At 44.3% G+C, this 15767-nt stretch overlaps 1 protein-coding gene and 1 long non-coding RNA gene across 3 annotated transcripts; both read left to right on the forward strand.

The window, feature by feature from the left end:
- Positions 1 to 3068: 3068 nt before the first annotated feature.
- Positions 3069 to 9710, forward strand: KCNS2 (potassium voltage-gated channel modifier subfamily S member 2). Of its 2 annotated transcripts, none has more exons than XM_053991520.1 (2): positions 3069 to 3148; positions 3894 to 9710. In XM_053991520.1, the coding sequence occupies exon 2, from the start codon at positions 3931 to 3933 to the stop codon at positions 5362 to 5364; it is 1434 nt and encodes a 477-aa protein (XP_053847495.1). In that variant the 5' UTR covers positions 3069 to 3148; positions 3894 to 3930; the 3' UTR covers positions 5365 to 9710. The 2 variants fall into 2 exon arrangements, with proteins under 2 accessions (XP_053847495.1, XP_053847502.1); XM_053991527.1 differs by lacking the exon at positions 3069 to 3148 and adding an exon at positions 3362 to 3447.
- Positions 9711 to 11379: 1669 nt separating this feature from the next.
- On the forward strand, positions 11380 to 12143 carry LOC128817150 (uncharacterized). Its single transcript, XR_008440116.1, has 2 exons — positions 11380 to 11537; positions 11952 to 12143. It is a non-coding gene; the product is annotated as an uncharacterized LOC128817150 (long non-coding RNA).
- The last annotated feature ends 3624 nt before the right edge of the window (positions 12144 to 15767 follow it).

Raw genomic sequence — 15767 nt, forward strand, 5'->3', positions numbered from 1 at the left:
ATCCCAAAATGCGCTCTTATCTGACATATCACAAGCTCATTTTGTGCAAAAATGACATACCTGATTTATTTTGACATATCTTTTGCCTCAGATTACACCAGTGATAGTGTGTTCACAGCAAATTTTTCTGTATTTACCGCTGGGAAAGGCAAAAATATTAGGTCAGTAACAATAACTCTTATATGCCCATGGAGCAGAGTGTGCCCTTTGCAAAAAAAAAAAAAAAAAAAAAAAAAAAAAAATCAGATGTATTTTGGATTACTAATGTGGGAGCTGGAATAATTTTAGCCTTATTAGCAAAATGCTTGGGCTGAGTCTATTAGCCCTAATTACAGGAGCAGTTATATGAGACCAGTGAGAGCTGTATCCTTATGTGTTTTTTAATGAGAAAATGCAACTTAGAAAAGTGACCAGCAATTTTTCCAAGGTACAGATAAGATCAGAGATTGATAAATGAGTAATGACACTGCCTATAACCCTTTTATCTTAGCCAAGTCACTTAGAAGGTGAGAACAATCTATAAAAGCTTGGAAATCCTCTAAATATATCTCCACTTAGTTTGTTCTAAAGCAGCATTAGGGAAAATATTTAATTTAAGAATAAGAAACAAAAGTAATTTATATTTTTACAAATTTGATGAAGACATTTCAATATGTTTAAAGCCCCCACTAGCTACCCAGAATAGAGCAGAGCTGAGGGAAAAACACAGACATCGCTTGAATGCACTTCCAGCAGCAGCAGCTCGCTATTCCTTGTAATGTTACTGAGGAATATGAGTTATTTTTGTTCTCCTAAGAGTGAGTGGGAAATTACAATAGAGAAGTTTTGTGATTTATCCAAGCCCTGGGGAACGTGGTGGGGCATCCAACTCAAAAGTTTTAATGTGGTGGTTTCCCAGTCCTGTGTCCTGCTAGCCCTTGCCCCAGGCATTAAAAGCCAGTATAATTAGAGCTCCCCAGTGAGTGGCTCGCCAGCAGAGCCCTGAGAGGAGGCGGCTCTCACGAACAAACACAACAGCTACAGTGCCACCGGGAAGCAGGAGAGCTGCCTCTCTGGACATGAAACACCACTGTTGCAGGGAAACGGGCAGGTCGTCACTGCGTTTGCAAAGCCTCCTCCCTGCTATGTGCAGTCTCTGTCTCCTGCGTGCCACTTCCCAGCAGGGGAAGAGCTGAAGGGACCGGGCTGAGAGAAGTAGCACTTTCCCTGGCCAGGAAAGTAGCCTGGTGTCCATAATTCCATGTGGATCCAGCGTGCCCTGGGATGTCAACCAGACACGCAGTGACGCATGCTGGGACACAGAGCTCTGACCCAAGGCATCTGTAGGAAAGGGAGGCAGGAGGCAGGAGGCACTCACCAGCAGCAGAGCAAAGCAAGAGCATACACCACCCAAGAAAAGGCGAGCAGGGAGACCATCTGTAGCATCACTGGAGCACGAATCGTCGGAAGCATCTCCGGGGGGGCTGAGGGTACAGCGCACACCGCTGTGGGAGCGTCCCAGAGGTGTGGAGTCTTTGGCGCCCGCCTTGGTGGGATATGGTGGGGTGATCACGACACCCCAGGTAAGAAAGCTGAGCAGGTTCTTGGAGACTGGCCAGTGGCATACACCAGGACTTATTTGCCCCACTCCATGTCTGTACTAATTTCCTGGGCTCTTAAAGGGCTGATCTTTAATACTGGGGGTTCCTTGTAAATGAGGCTCATCTGTGGCTGGACTTGGACGTTATAACTTGTCTTCCTCACCAAGGCTTTGAGGAACAAGCGGAAGGTGATGTGTAGGGCTGGAGTGCTCAGGGCTCTGACAGAGCTGGGAGAAGCAAGAGAGGAGTCTTCATCCCCCTGCACATCCTAACCCTACAAAGCACTGACAGCAGTGCATTTCCAGGAGCCGGACTTCAGATGCATGGGACCACGAGTGAGAGGCAGTCACGAGGCAGCTGGCAGGAGGCGATGTGGGTTATCCCGGCACAAAGCACCGGCACAAAGCATCTGTGCTCTGCACAGCCGGCCCTGCTCAGGGCAGGGTCAGGTGCTCAGGGATTGCCACGATCAGGCTTCCTCCCGAGAAACTCGGCCTCACCCCGGGCTCAGCAACAGAGGGGAGATTTCTTCCCAGTCGCCTGCAGCGTGGGCAGGGACACTGCCATCGCTGACCATGTGCTAGCACATGGACACTATTCCACGTGCTAGCACGAAAAGTCTATCCACCAAGAGCAGCAGCGCAAGGGGGTCAACCCTCCCAGCCGCCCTGCGCGAGGTGCCGCCGCTCACGATTATCCCCCCCGAAATGGCTGGCAGGGCTGTGTGCGGAGGTCGGGGGTTCCCAGCCGGCGACTGAGGGGGCGACGAGCAGCTCCAACACTCAGCTCCGCTCTCCTCACACCAAATTGCTCTGACAAGTGTCCCCGTCTTTCCTATTGTCAGTCTCCGCAGGGACCCTGCTCAGCCGCCACAGCCAGGACCCGCTGGTGCCATGGGCGGGCGGGGTAGCGGCACCCGCTCCCCCGGTCCCTTCCCGGCAGGGTGAGGGGGAGAGGGGCGGGGGGCGGGCGACGCCCCTCGGCAGAAGGTCCGCGGGTGCTCGGAGCCACTGCGGCCGCGGGTGGGCGTCCCCCGTCCCCCCTCGGGAGGTTGTGCCGCTCGGAGCCGGCGTGAAGCAGGATCGCGGTGGGGAGGAAACCCGAGTTTGCGGCGCCGCTGCCGCCGGTGCGCGGGGGCGAGAGCGAGCGAGCGGAGGCACCTTCGGCACACCGGCTCCGCTGGGCCGCCCCTCCGCAGCCCCGGTGCCCACGCACCCGGCCCGATCGCAGCCGGCGGGGTCGGGCCGGGGGTAGGTGGGAGCGGCGGGGGCGGGCGGCAGCCGTGGGGGTCGTCGCCATGACGAGCGGGCGTGCCGCCGCCTCCCGCCGCTGAGCGGGGCGGCCGCTGTCCCTTCAGCACCGCGCGGCCGGCGGGGCCGTCCTGCCCTGCCCTGCCCTGCCCGGCACCGGCACGGAACGGCACCCCCCCGATAGCAGCTCCACCCCGGCACCGGCAGCCCCGGGCAGCGAGGCGAGCCCTGGCGGCCCCCGCGGGCGGCGGCGATGGCGGGCGGGGGCCGGGGGCAGCAGGGCGCGCCGGCGGGGGGCCGCGGCCGCTGAGGCAGCAGGTAGGGCGGGCGCGGAGAGCCGCGGAGCCGGGCGGGGCGGGTTCCCCCCGGGTCGGAGCGGGGCTCCGGCCCCTGAGGCGCGGCGTGGGACGGGACCCCGGGCGGCGGCGGGGGCTCCTTGTGTGGCGGGGCCGGGAGCGCCGGGAGGGAATGAAAGGTCCGCGCGGCCCTGGTGGCACAAAGGCCGTGAGTAACGGGGGTTGGTGGGAGCGACAGCCGCAGCCCAGGTGAAGGGCGAGGGGAGGGACAGGAGTCTGCCGCGGGAACAAAGGAGCCTCCCTCAAGGTCTTCAGTGGGAGGTGGGAAAAAAGAAAAGAGGGAAAAGGGGAGAGACGGGGGCAGAGGGAGAAAAAGGGAGGGAAAGTGATTGAACAGGGGGGGAAAAGAGAAAAAGAAAGAAAGAAAGAAAGAAAGAAAGAAAGAAAGAAAGAAAGAAAGAAAGAAAGAAAGAAAGAAAGAAAGAAAGAAAGAAAGAAAGAAAGAAAGAAAGAAAGAAAGAAAGAAAGAAAGAAAGAAAGAAAGAAAGAAAGAAAGAAAGAAAGAAAGAAAGAAAGAAAGAAAGAAAGAAAGAAAGAAAGAAAGAAAGAAAGAAAGAAAGAAAGAAAGAAAGAAAGAAAGAAAGAAAGAAAGAAAGAAAGAAAGAAAGAAAGAAAGAAAGAAAGAAAGAAAGAAAGAAAGAACATGAATAGGTGAACATGCTGTAGATTTGTTCGTTCTGCCAACTTTCTGTGTAATTATGTCCTAGGTTTTCATTCCCTACTCACCTTTGGAAGGAGCTCACTATGACAGGGCAGAGTCTGAGGGCTTTATCTGAAGCGAATTTTGAAGACAATGAGATCAGCATCAACGTTGGAGGCTTTAAGAAAAAGATGAGATCCAACACATTATTAAGGTTCCCTGAGACCAGGCTGGGCAAATTGCTGAGCTGCCACTCAAAGGAGTCAATACTGGAGCTTTGTGATGACTATGATGACACCAAGAATGAATTTTATTTTGACAGGAACCCCGAGCTCTTTCCTTACGTGCTACATTTTTATAACACTGGCAAGCTCCATGTGATGGGTGAACTCTGTGTCTTTTCTTTCAGCCAGGAGATTGAATACTGGGGAATCAATGAATTCTTTATAGACTCCTGCTGCAGTTATAGCTACCATGGGAGGAAAATGGAGCCAGACCAAGAGAAATGGGAGGAACAAAGTGACCAGGAAAGTACAACATCATCTTTTGATGAGATTTTGGCATTCTACAATGATGCCTCTAAATTTGACAAACAGCCCTTTGGAAACATCAGGAGGCAGCTCTGGCTTGCTTTGGATAATCCTGGGTACTCGGTTTTAAGCCGCATCTTCAGTGTCCTTTCAATAGTGGTGGTGTTGGGCTCCATTGTGACCATGTGCCTGAACAGCCTCCCAGACTTTCAGATTGTTGACAGCAACGGGAACACCGAGGAAGACCCTCGCTTTGAAATCGTGGAACATTTTGGTATTGCATGGTTCACTTTTGAACTGGTGGCAAGATTTGCAGTAGCTCCCGACTTTTTAAAATTTTTCAAGCATGCCCTGAATTTGATTGACCTAATGTCTATCCTTCCATTTTATATTACATTAATTGTCAACTTGGTGGTGGAAAGTAGTCCAACTTTAGCAAATTTAGGCAGAGTTGCACAAGTCCTGAGACTCATGAGGATTTTCCGCATATTAAAGCTTGCTAGACACTCTACAGGTCTCAGGTCTCTTGGAGCAACTCTGAAGTACAGCTACAGAGAGGTGGGGCTTCTTTTACTCTACCTCTCTGTTGGCATCTCCATTTTCTCAGTAGTGGCTTACACCATTGAGAAAGAAGACAATGAGGGGTTAGCCACCATTCCTGCTTGTTGGTGGTGGGCTACTGTTAGTATGACCACAGTTGGCTATGGAGATGTGGTACCAGGGAGCACTGCTGGCAAGCTGACAGCATCTGCATGCATCCTAGCTGGTATCCTAGTGGTAGTGCTTCCCATTACACTGATCTTTAATAAATTCTCCCACTTCTATAGGCGTCAGAAGCAGTTAGAGAGTGCCATGAGAAGCTGTGATTTTGGTGATGGCATGAAAGAAGTTCCATCTGTCAATTTAAGGGACTACTATGCTTATAAAGTTAAATCCCTTATGGCCAGTCTGACCAATATGAGCAGGAGTACCCCCAGTGAGTTGAGCCTGAATGATTCACTGCATTAGTGTACAAGTCTGACAGCAGTTTGCATGAGAGCTATCAAGAGCTATGTTTATAAATGTTTTCCTATTTGTCTTTTTTTTTTTTAGAAGATAGTGTTGCTGACACTGCACTTTGCACTTGAGAAACTAAAGACATTTCTGTTACAAGTTAACAGTTTGCACATTTTCATCATGTTGCATAAGGGTACTAAGTGCTGACTTTTCCATACAAATGTTACCACTTCCATGCCATTAGTGCTAGTGGTATAGTGATGATCTGTTACTTTGTGCATTTTCTCATATGAGCAGAGAAATGAATGTATCCAAGTGGAATAAAAATTCTCAGCTGTGACATGAGCAATGAAAAAATCACCTATCACCTATATTGGTGTCTGTACTAGTATAAGACTTCCCATGCATTTTACAAGGGTTTGAAACAGCCACCTGACAGTCACTGATACAGGAACACTTCTACCTGTATTGCTGACCAATAATTCTGATCATCACTTGCCTGAAAACACCTCTGAGTTTGCTTATTCTTGAGTATGTGTGTTAAAATCTGGGTGTTCTTGTTCTGAAATGTTATGTAGAATAATATTTTTCAGAACCTTCTGGGCATAGACCTTCCTCTGTTTCCAAGATTAGATCAATACCGAGACCTCTAAAGAAGGCCACTCCTCATTTTCAGGTAGCTACATATTCAAAGACTACATTTCCACAAGTGACTCTAGGTATGGAGGCCCATCTAGAGCTCTCAGGATCCCATTCCCAGAAGGGATCTGCTCACAGCTCAGTCCCAGTGGAACTGCAAATGTGTTGTATCAGTCCATCAAAATGGTTTTGAGATTAGACATACGAAGATGTGGGCTTTAAACAATTAGAAGCACCAATGAAAAACTTGGATTTGATTAATGAAGTGAAATATTCCCACGTGAACAGTACAGGCAGCAATTTAGGAACTGACATTCATATACTGCAAAAAGACTAATTATAAAGATGCCATATGTGATGCTGAGATATAAAATCTAATTTTATCAGTAAAGCTTGAAAGCAGGCGTTGATGACAGACAATTCCATTAAAATTTCTGCCAAGGAATCTCTAAGCAAAAAACCATTTTCAATCAGAAAAAAATTCTCAATTTACAGCTAAGGGAGAGTATAAGGGTCTAAGAAGGGAACAGATAAAGAGCTTAATACTGCAGTATCTGTGGGTAGATCCTCCTACCTACTTCTGCGATGTAGTCAATTTTAATCTTTTCAAGGGCTGGCATATACTTGTTTAAAAAAAAAAAACAACATGAGAGAACAGATCATATGTGACTTCAAGAGTAATAATGAATCTGCATAGAGTTGTTTTTTGAGTGCTCAGTCTCCTCCCTTACACAATTGTACAGAGATCAAACACTTGTAGTCAATAGGCAGAAGCCATGCTTCCCTCTTTTTACTTCTGTGCTAGAAAAAAAAACTACTGGCACTCAGTGGGCAGAACAGTATTTTTCTTCAGATCCTACTGCTTCTCCATCCCATTCATTACATATAATGTTCCAATTAATTATTTTGTTTTACTTGGGAAGACTAGAGAGGTGCAGAAATTTAATTCAAGCTAGTTAGAAGAGAAATTAAAATACTAAAGCTGAAATTGTCTTGTTTGGAAGACTGTTTTTCATGACAAACGGCTCAACCAACACAATAAAGCAAATATGATATGAATAGGTAATTGCCTCATTTAGGCTATTAGAGGTTGCAGCTTGGTCTGGATCTTTTGATACTGTATCACCTTCACCTAAAAAACAGAAAGCTGAGCACCCAGGATCAGATTTCTGTTTGCCCAATGATCTATGACAGAATACAGAGTGTGAAATAACTTACCCCCCACCCCATTTCTGTTGAACACCCTCACATCAGTAGCTGATTTAGGCCATGACGTGTGAGAGGAAAAGGTCCTTTCCAACATTACCAATTTTCAACACAGCCTGTACAAGTTATAAGTCAATTGGCAAGCCATTGCTTGCTGTCCCTGAAATTGAAAGTGCCATATACATGGTCCTGAAGGTAGACCCAGATAACTTGAATTTGGTGTCCAAACTAGAAATATTTTGCTAAGGTTTATGCTTCTGCATAGGGCTGGTTCAATTCAATTTGTGCTGACTCCCAGGCATAAATTCAGTACTCCTGTCCCTGATTCATACTGCACGTGTGTAAGCTATGACACACCCACAAACAGCCACCTAACACACGCAGGAGCAGCAGCAGCAGCGTGAGGTCACTCACTGAACTGAAATACCAAGAAAGAAACAAGGGCAGGAAGAGGTGGGCATGGGCAGCACATACCCTCCAGTCATGCTGCAAGGGTGGCAAATTCTCTCACTGATGCAAAGGACACTGCAAACTCCATCTGTTTGTTGGGGCTTTTGGAGAACTCAGCTCCAAGCAGTGGTTTTATCTCAGTTTCATAAACAGTAGATTTACAGAGCTGAAAACCAGAGACTTTCAGAGGAGTTATTTGGTGAGACCTGTAGACTTGCCAAAGAGCCACAGATTCCCTCAGCTGTTGCTAGTTTAACATTGCAAAGGTTGGATTTAACTTTGCAACACATCATTTCAATAACCTATACCTTATCTTATGTTCTAGATTTATTATTATTTGTAGAGCTGATGTTCTGTCATTTCTGCAAATATTGACTGGAACGTGTCCAAATTGCATTTTGCTAAAGAAAAGGAAATACCCAAGGAATTCCAACTTTTATTGTATTGGTTGAAAGGAATTTTCATTATTGCATTTTTATATAAGTGCTTTTGATCAAAGACACTAAATAAATAAAGTATTGAAATTTAAGATGTTCTTATTATCATGGCAATTACTTTACACAGTGCACAGGAATTCCTTTCATAAACTTAACTAACTCCATGTTAAAAGTAGTCACATTTTTGCTCCCCCCTCCTCCTGAAGACCATTCCAGAGCTGTGCTGCTCTCCAAGGCTTGCACTACTTTTAGCACAATTTTATTAATGGCTGCTTTATACCAATATAGTATTTTTTCTCTTTTGCCAACAATGTTCTTTAGCTTAAATATTTCATTTTCCTCTTAGTGTATTTATAGACAGCAACCATATGGCCTTACATACGTATTTTCACAGGTTTATACCTCTCAAGCTTCCTTTTAGTTTTCTTTTTGCAAGTCCTGTTCTCCTGACCATGCTAGGGGATGTTGCCTTTTTTTTGCATTACTGCTGCTTAGATTTATTATGTTTGAGCATTAGACAGTATTGTACAGCAGTTTTAATATTTGCTTATGACTAACAGAATTTTTACTGAGCAGATTAACAATTTAATGATTTAAGAAATGTTGCTGTCTCAGCTGCCCCAAAATATCTAGGTAAGGAAGAACAGGGCACATCTTTCCTACCATTTTATGAAGTAATGTCTATTCTAGGGCTCAGTGCAGTAAGTGCTGCAAAAACTTATCTCTCATTAAATAAAAGTACAGGAAAATGTTTACATTACACTTTGAAAAAAAAAATGCAATCTCTCCAAAGCCTCACAGGGGAGAAGAGGTGGGGCACTTTTTGCACAGTCAGTAGTTTTGCCAGACTTCCTCACTCACTGTGTGAGAGCAGGGCATCTGCACTTCCATACACCACTGGCTCAGAACCGAAGGAGGAGAGGACTAACTTGCTCCAGAACTGGAAAATTTCCATGGTCAGGAATCTGCTCAGTATGGATGTGCAGTTCACTGAAGAACTGAAGTGCTCCTCCTGCCTGTGACAATCACCTTCGTGGCACCAGTGAAAATGCTGTGCCTACTCTCTGAGAGCTTTGTATCGTTTAAATGAGATTTCTGGTAATATTTCAAATGAGGTAACTTGCTTTATTGCAAGGAATAAATTGTTAGAGAATCTGGATTTCTAGTACAAATCTAGAGTATTATGAGAGTCAGAGATGCCCTTGAGAAGTAATATGTTACATTATGTTCCTGAGATGTAAAATCTATATATAGATTGTGATTAAGCTTTTTATGTATGTTCAGATTTTGTATTATTGCCTGGTTTATTAGTCATTTGCTTTCATCAGTTGCTAATTCTCTCTTTCCCTGCAGACTTTCCATTTTAAAAACAGACTGGTTTTTCTTCCCATGTTACATAGAGCATGGGCTACTTCACATTGCAAACTTAAAACCAAAAAACTTTTCATTTAGTTTTCCAAATTTAATACCTCCAATATTTGTACCTTTTTGTATAGAACTTTATAAGATTGCAGGGAACTACTGTATCTGGTGCTCTTTGTACTGCATGTCTTGTCCCAGTGGTGTGTAATGCACTAAAGAACTCAGTTTTGTGCCACAAAATGGAAATTAAATGTATAAAAATTATCTTTCACCAGGGATCTAGAACTGATTTAAGTTTCAGGACATTCTGAGTATATATTATAACCAGAGAAGCCTGAGCCTCATTGTGGAGATAAGTTTTTTTAAACATGCACATCAGGCTAGATTTCTATGCTTAGAAATGTTCTTAATTGGTGATTGTGGTGGGGAACCCATATTTTTCAATTGAACAAACAGTACAAGCTTCTTATTCTCTACCTGACAGATTAGGGACTAAACAACATACCACCAGCATTTGTAGGCACTAAATCAACTTGACACGACCTTTCATCTCTTCCAAAATAACCCCCATCCCTAGAGGCCCCAGCTGTGCACATATAAGCAGCAGAAAGCCCCTGGAGTAACTGCTCCTGCTGTGCTGGTTATCCATTTCCTCCCACAATACTCCTGACTTTAATCTACCTTTGATGGTGCTTTCAAACAACATTCAACCCAAGGCACCACTCATATCCCTTGGTGAGGTGTTGTGCCAGAACTATTTTTTTTCTCATTATGTTATTCTTATTTTCTTTTCCAATTTATGCACCTGGCTTCCCATTAACTTACACCAGAAATTAATTTGATCTCCTGTAACTAACTTTCAAGTTGCACACTATTCAGACAGGATAAAAGAATGTTCCCATCTGATTTCTGAAGCATTTTTTACTGATTCTGCCTTTTTCCTTAAAAAAAAAAAAAAGCTTCTCATCTGAGAATAATTTATGGGGTTAAAAATAGAGCAATGGGTAATACATTATTCAAAGCAACAGTTCTACAGAGCAATCATTGAAGCTGCTAAGAAACATAACTCTCATTAAAGATTGTGGATCTCTTCACCCTTCAGATATAAAATTATGGGTTGTCAAGTGGAGGAAGCAACTTCCAAACAGTCTAGAAAGTGTTTCCCGAGATCACATGACACTGCTGGCAAAGGTCTGGCTCTGGAATTTATTTGCCCTGCTAGAAATTAGGATGGAGAATCATCTTGCAGGTGTTGGGACTCACACTGGCCTCCCACTGCAGAAATCTGTTTGCCTGACATCGCCTCACCCTTTACACACAACCCTAAATCATGTAAGTCCTCACTTGGATAAACACATGAATTTGCCATAAGAGGCAGTAGCACAAATCCAGCATTTCAGCTTCACAGAAGTGCAAAGAAACATCAGCACCTCCCACTCTTGCTTTTTTTCTTTAAGGGTACTAATGGGCTCTGGCTTCTCACAAATCCCTGTTCAGATATAAACAGGGCTACATTTTTCAGGAATTGGACAAAGACTGCTATAAATCTGCCAATTCCTTCTATAGATCTAAAGCAGCCGAAGAACTGCCCACTTTCAGATGCACGGTCCAACATCTGCTTGTTGTCACCCAATGTGCAGGTGTTCTGTGTGGTGCATAAGTCTGTGTAGCTTTGAGCAGACTATTGCACTGACGACGTTGTTGACTTTCAAAGAAAACTCTTAATCTTATTTGGAAGATGAGTGGTACTCACACAGCAGCTCAGTTTGCTTGCCAGCAGTGCTGTGCTGCCCATCCCAAGTCCTGTACCTCCTGCTTCACCTTCTCTGTCTGCCATGGCCTGACGTGGCTATTCCTGCAGCCTCTATGACATATGAGGAAAGGTGATGTGGTGGGGTTGTAACACAGCAAAATGGGGGTTTGGAGTTCCTGACTTAGGGAACATCAATCCCACCAACTTTCAGTGGAAATTATCCTTTCAAATTACTATGCTGTTTTTGAAATTCATGTTCTGTCCCATTCTAGGAAATGTTCTGAATACTGACACCCTACCATAGCCTCCTTAAGGAACATCCATCTGATTACCATTAGGTAAATTCCAATTTATTTCTATTGTATCAGTGCCTAGGCACATCAGACTAAGGGCTAGCACCTCCCTGTGTTAGGTTTTCCAAGTATGGCAGAAGATAACATATCAAAATTGTGGTTTACTTTTGGGAAAAATCTATTCTCTATGTTGTTGCTTTCTTCTTTCCATACCAAGACACACCTTCTTATTGCCACTGTTAGCATGATCATTTTTTAACATTTTGATCCCTTCCTATTTTAAGAAGAAGCCCTGGATGTATTTTTCTTTGGTGAGCTGGTTCTCAGCATTCCCTGTGGAGCATGCTCTGAAGAAGACAGCTGAAACCAGGGAAGAGGCTGATGCCACTTGCAAGCACCTTCCAGAAGAGTGGCTTATCCCCATCCTACTCCCCTTATGTGTCTCCCCCTCTCTTGCAGGGTCAGCAGAGAGGCAAGGCAGGCCCCACAACAGGGACATCTCAACCAGCCAAAGTCAGGATGCAGCTCCTTCTCCAATCCTTCCTTACTCAGCCTGGCAAGTGAACTACCAGGTCTGGCAGTTGATTTTTGCAAGGGACCTCTCAGCTGCAGTATTGGAAATGCTTTATAAATATAGGGAAATTTTGCTTATGCTTTTGATGGCAAAAATACTTGGGCCTTCCTTATACGTTGGTGAGGGCAGCCCCACTCCTGGCTCTCACCCTCCCCAAACTGGAACTGTACTGGTGCTCTCCCCAGTGCTACCAGTGCACTGCTGGAGAGCACAAAGGACCCTGACTAGTGTGAGTAGTAACACAGCACTAGCCCATCCACCAGAACACAAAAATACAAATATGCTTCCTCACACTCGGCAGGAGCCCTAGAGCACCAAAACAATTTAACATGCTGGGAAAGGAACAGAGGTGGCAGGTGTTTCTGGGTGCATTTGATTTCCTTAGGAATCCCTTTAGATTCAGAGAAAGGTCAGTCTAGACATACCAAGAATACAGAAGAAAAAGGCTTTGCTAGACAGTTAATTATACCTGAAACAAGACACCTGACAATTTTCCATCCTGAGAAAACAGTATTATAAAAGCAAAGTGCATCTTTTCATCTTGCCAGAGAAGATGAGAAGAAATAATGGGGAATGCAAAGTTAGTCTATTTCAGTTCTGGGCTTTTAAAACAAAGCATTAACACAACACAGCCCAGAAAAGAAGAATAAACCTGAACAGAAAACAGCTGAAACTGAACAGTGTTTCAAGTCTTTCCTTGCAAAGTGCACAGGACAGTCATGTCTTGCATGGTTTCACTTAGAGATCTGGACCAAAAATCAGAGACCACCTTCCAAAAGTTTCAACTTCAAATGTCTAAGCACAGCCAGGGGTGTTAGACATACCTTCCCCTCACCAGAGCGAGGAGTATGGCACTCCAAACATGAGGTTGGCAGCCTCACAATATTTTGGGGAGGTAAGGCCATGCAGGTTCTGCCACTTGCTGTGATGAGGGAACACAGTGCCCATTCAGCCCTGAGCAGCCTTGATCCACTGATCAGGACAGAAGCTGGAAGACAGCTCAGAAATGGAGCACTAGCTCTTCTAAAAAAGCCTGAATGGTTGCTCTTTGTTCTAGAGAAAAGAACTAAACTAAACACTTCAGTTCACATTAGTCAAACACTGTGCAAATAAGATTTTCTCCTACTCTAGCTGTAAGATAGGACCAAACTGTTGAGCTTTTTGTGGAGGCAGTAACTGAAGACAAGTGCTATGAGATGTATAGACTTATGTCAGTTGATGGGCTGAATAAATCAACACTAACTACACTTAAAGGCTTCAAAATTATACTTACTCTTGGAATAAATTTGCATTAATTTTTGGGATGCAGGACTACTGTACTGCTGGTCCTATAATCCTAGAGATCCTCAATTCCTTACTTATTCTAATAATTACATATTTGAGGGCTCTTTAAACATCTGCTTGTCAACAAAAGTTGTAATTACACTAACTAGGAGGAATAGGTTTCTTGGATTTCCTGAATCTAATGCAACACTCTTGCTATTGATTTTACCCACATTACATTGTGGAATGTAAACAGCCTCAAAAATTAATCTATTTTTATAAAAACTGAGCAATCAGTGGTTTCCTTAGCAGGAGAGATACCCACATACCTATAGTAGGTTACCAAATTGCTTTTGGTTGTTTTAGAGTTTCTAATGGAATGAGAGACTCTTGGAATGAGTCAGAGCAATATTTCAGTTGTATTTATTGAAAACTGAACCAGTACTCATCACATCAGAGAATTCTGTTCACTATTTGAGGTGAATTGGATTTGGACTCAGCAATTGTATGTGTGTATAAATCACTGCAGTGCTGAACATTAATACAGTCACCCCTTTATTTTCTGAACAGTCTCAAGGCCATTTTCTGTAAAGATCAACTAATAGAAAAAGCAACCCAAAATTTCTTCTGGATTATATAAATATTATATAAATAACTCAGGAAGTTATTTTATTAATTGTACTTATAAGTGAAGCATTTGATTTGTTTCTGCATTTTTAATACAAAACACTTTGAAAAATTCTGGTCTTCTTTCAGCAGGAAAAATTGGTATATGACAAATAAATACAACTTACCTAGACTGAAATAACAGCTGCACTTTTAAAAGAATCTCATGCTTTTGGAAATGGTTGCTATGAAAAATGGTACTACTACTTAATCCTTTCTCATATAATCTCTGACCTCCATAATCTCTGGACTATGACACCTGTTTTCATGTGCGATGAGAGATCAAAAGGACGCCTCTTGCTGTTAAGCCTATATACCCCACTGTACTGCAATAAAAATGAAATATCAATTGATGCATCACACAAAAGGCTTAGTGTCATATAAATCAACTCAAAAGCTTTTGGTCCCCCTCTTTGATGTATTTGCTGCAAGGCTTTTTTTAACAGCAACCATGCAGGCCTTGGGAGCCCAGGAGTGCAAAGCAGCAGAAAGATCTGAATAGAGAAAAAGAGTAGTGTTAGAAACAGCTGAGGGCCACAGCCATCTTCTCATGCATCAATCCTTCCAGTGACACTGAGGGAATGAAAGGAGGAATGCGGAGGTAGGGTACTTGCTTCTGGGCACAACAGTATGCAGCAAAGGAACAGCTGAAGAATTATACTGGTCAGCTCCAAATACTGTCCAGAGGGGTGAAACAGGACTAGGAGGGCTGAGCTTTTCTCTGTGAGAAGCTAGGGAGAAAGACTGCAATACGTGTCCTCAGAAGAAATATCCACAAGGAGAGGAAACCAGTTTTTAGTAAACAACATGTGGCTTAATTAATTTGACAGAGGAAAATATATGCAGGTACATTAGCATGTGGCCATGTATATTTACAAATTTAATTTCTGAAGCTGTGATACCTAAAGAAAAAAATTTTTAAGGTCACTGGGGTTTTCAGTGTCATGGTATATGGTGAATACCATTAATGTTTTCCCCCATTGTGACAGACAGAAAACCTGTATTTGAGCCCAGACTCAGATTATAGTTTCATTCCTTCCAGTGTCTTCTTGCTGCCTGGGTCTGGGCAGCTCCCTACTTCGTGCCATTTATCCCCTCTGAATTTTCTGTGGCCTGTTTGCACCAAACAAGTACCAGCACCAGGCAAGAACTCTGGCTGTTTGCCTACAGCACATGAAAAATTCCTGCTCCCGTCATCACTTCTGGCGAAGCTAAACCAGCACCCACAGCAGGAACATGGGAGGCTGAAGAATAGTGCTAATGCACTAAGAAATGTCCTGGCACAGGGTATGGAGAGGTTGTTAGCTGATGCCATTACACAAACTCTTCCACTGCACTGAGATAACTTCCTAAATATTTTTTGTACATCAATAAAAAAATAGACACAAGGAACTTTATCTTTCCCAAGGGTCATGGGTCATGCTGCAGTCCAGCCAACCAAGCAAAGTGGCATCAAAAGCTGTTTGCCACCACAGCACGGCTTTGTCCCTGAGATAACAGCTGGCTCCTCCAAGGCTTCCCAGACCACAGGCATTGACTTCAGCTTATTGCTACCCTGCTGGGGACCAACAGCTTCCAGATTCACACTGACTCTCTGGGCAAAGCAGGGCTCCCTGCTGCATGTTGGTTCCTCGTGCTCTGCAGGAACCTCAGTGCCTGCTCCATGGCCTGGCAGGGAGAGGAGCAGGAGGATGAGGACAGCAGCAGCTTCCAGCAGGGCACAACACTTCCAGAACATCCTGAAGTGCACAGCTCATCCACCCTCTCGATAA

The sequence above is a fragment of the Vidua macroura genome, chromosome 1, assembly GCF_024509145.1.
Source record: "Vidua macroura isolate BioBank_ID:100142 chromosome 1, ASM2450914v1, whole genome shotgun sequence".
NCBI classification, from domain to species: domain Eukaryota; kingdom Metazoa; phylum Chordata; class Aves; order Passeriformes; family Viduidae; genus Vidua; species Vidua macroura.

What these genes read in the sequence shown, in the direction of transcription:
- KCNS2 (XM_053991520.1), top strand. Translation starts at nt 3,931, where the DNA reads ATGACAGGGCAGAGTCTGAGGGCTTTATCTGAAGCGAATTTTGAAGAC.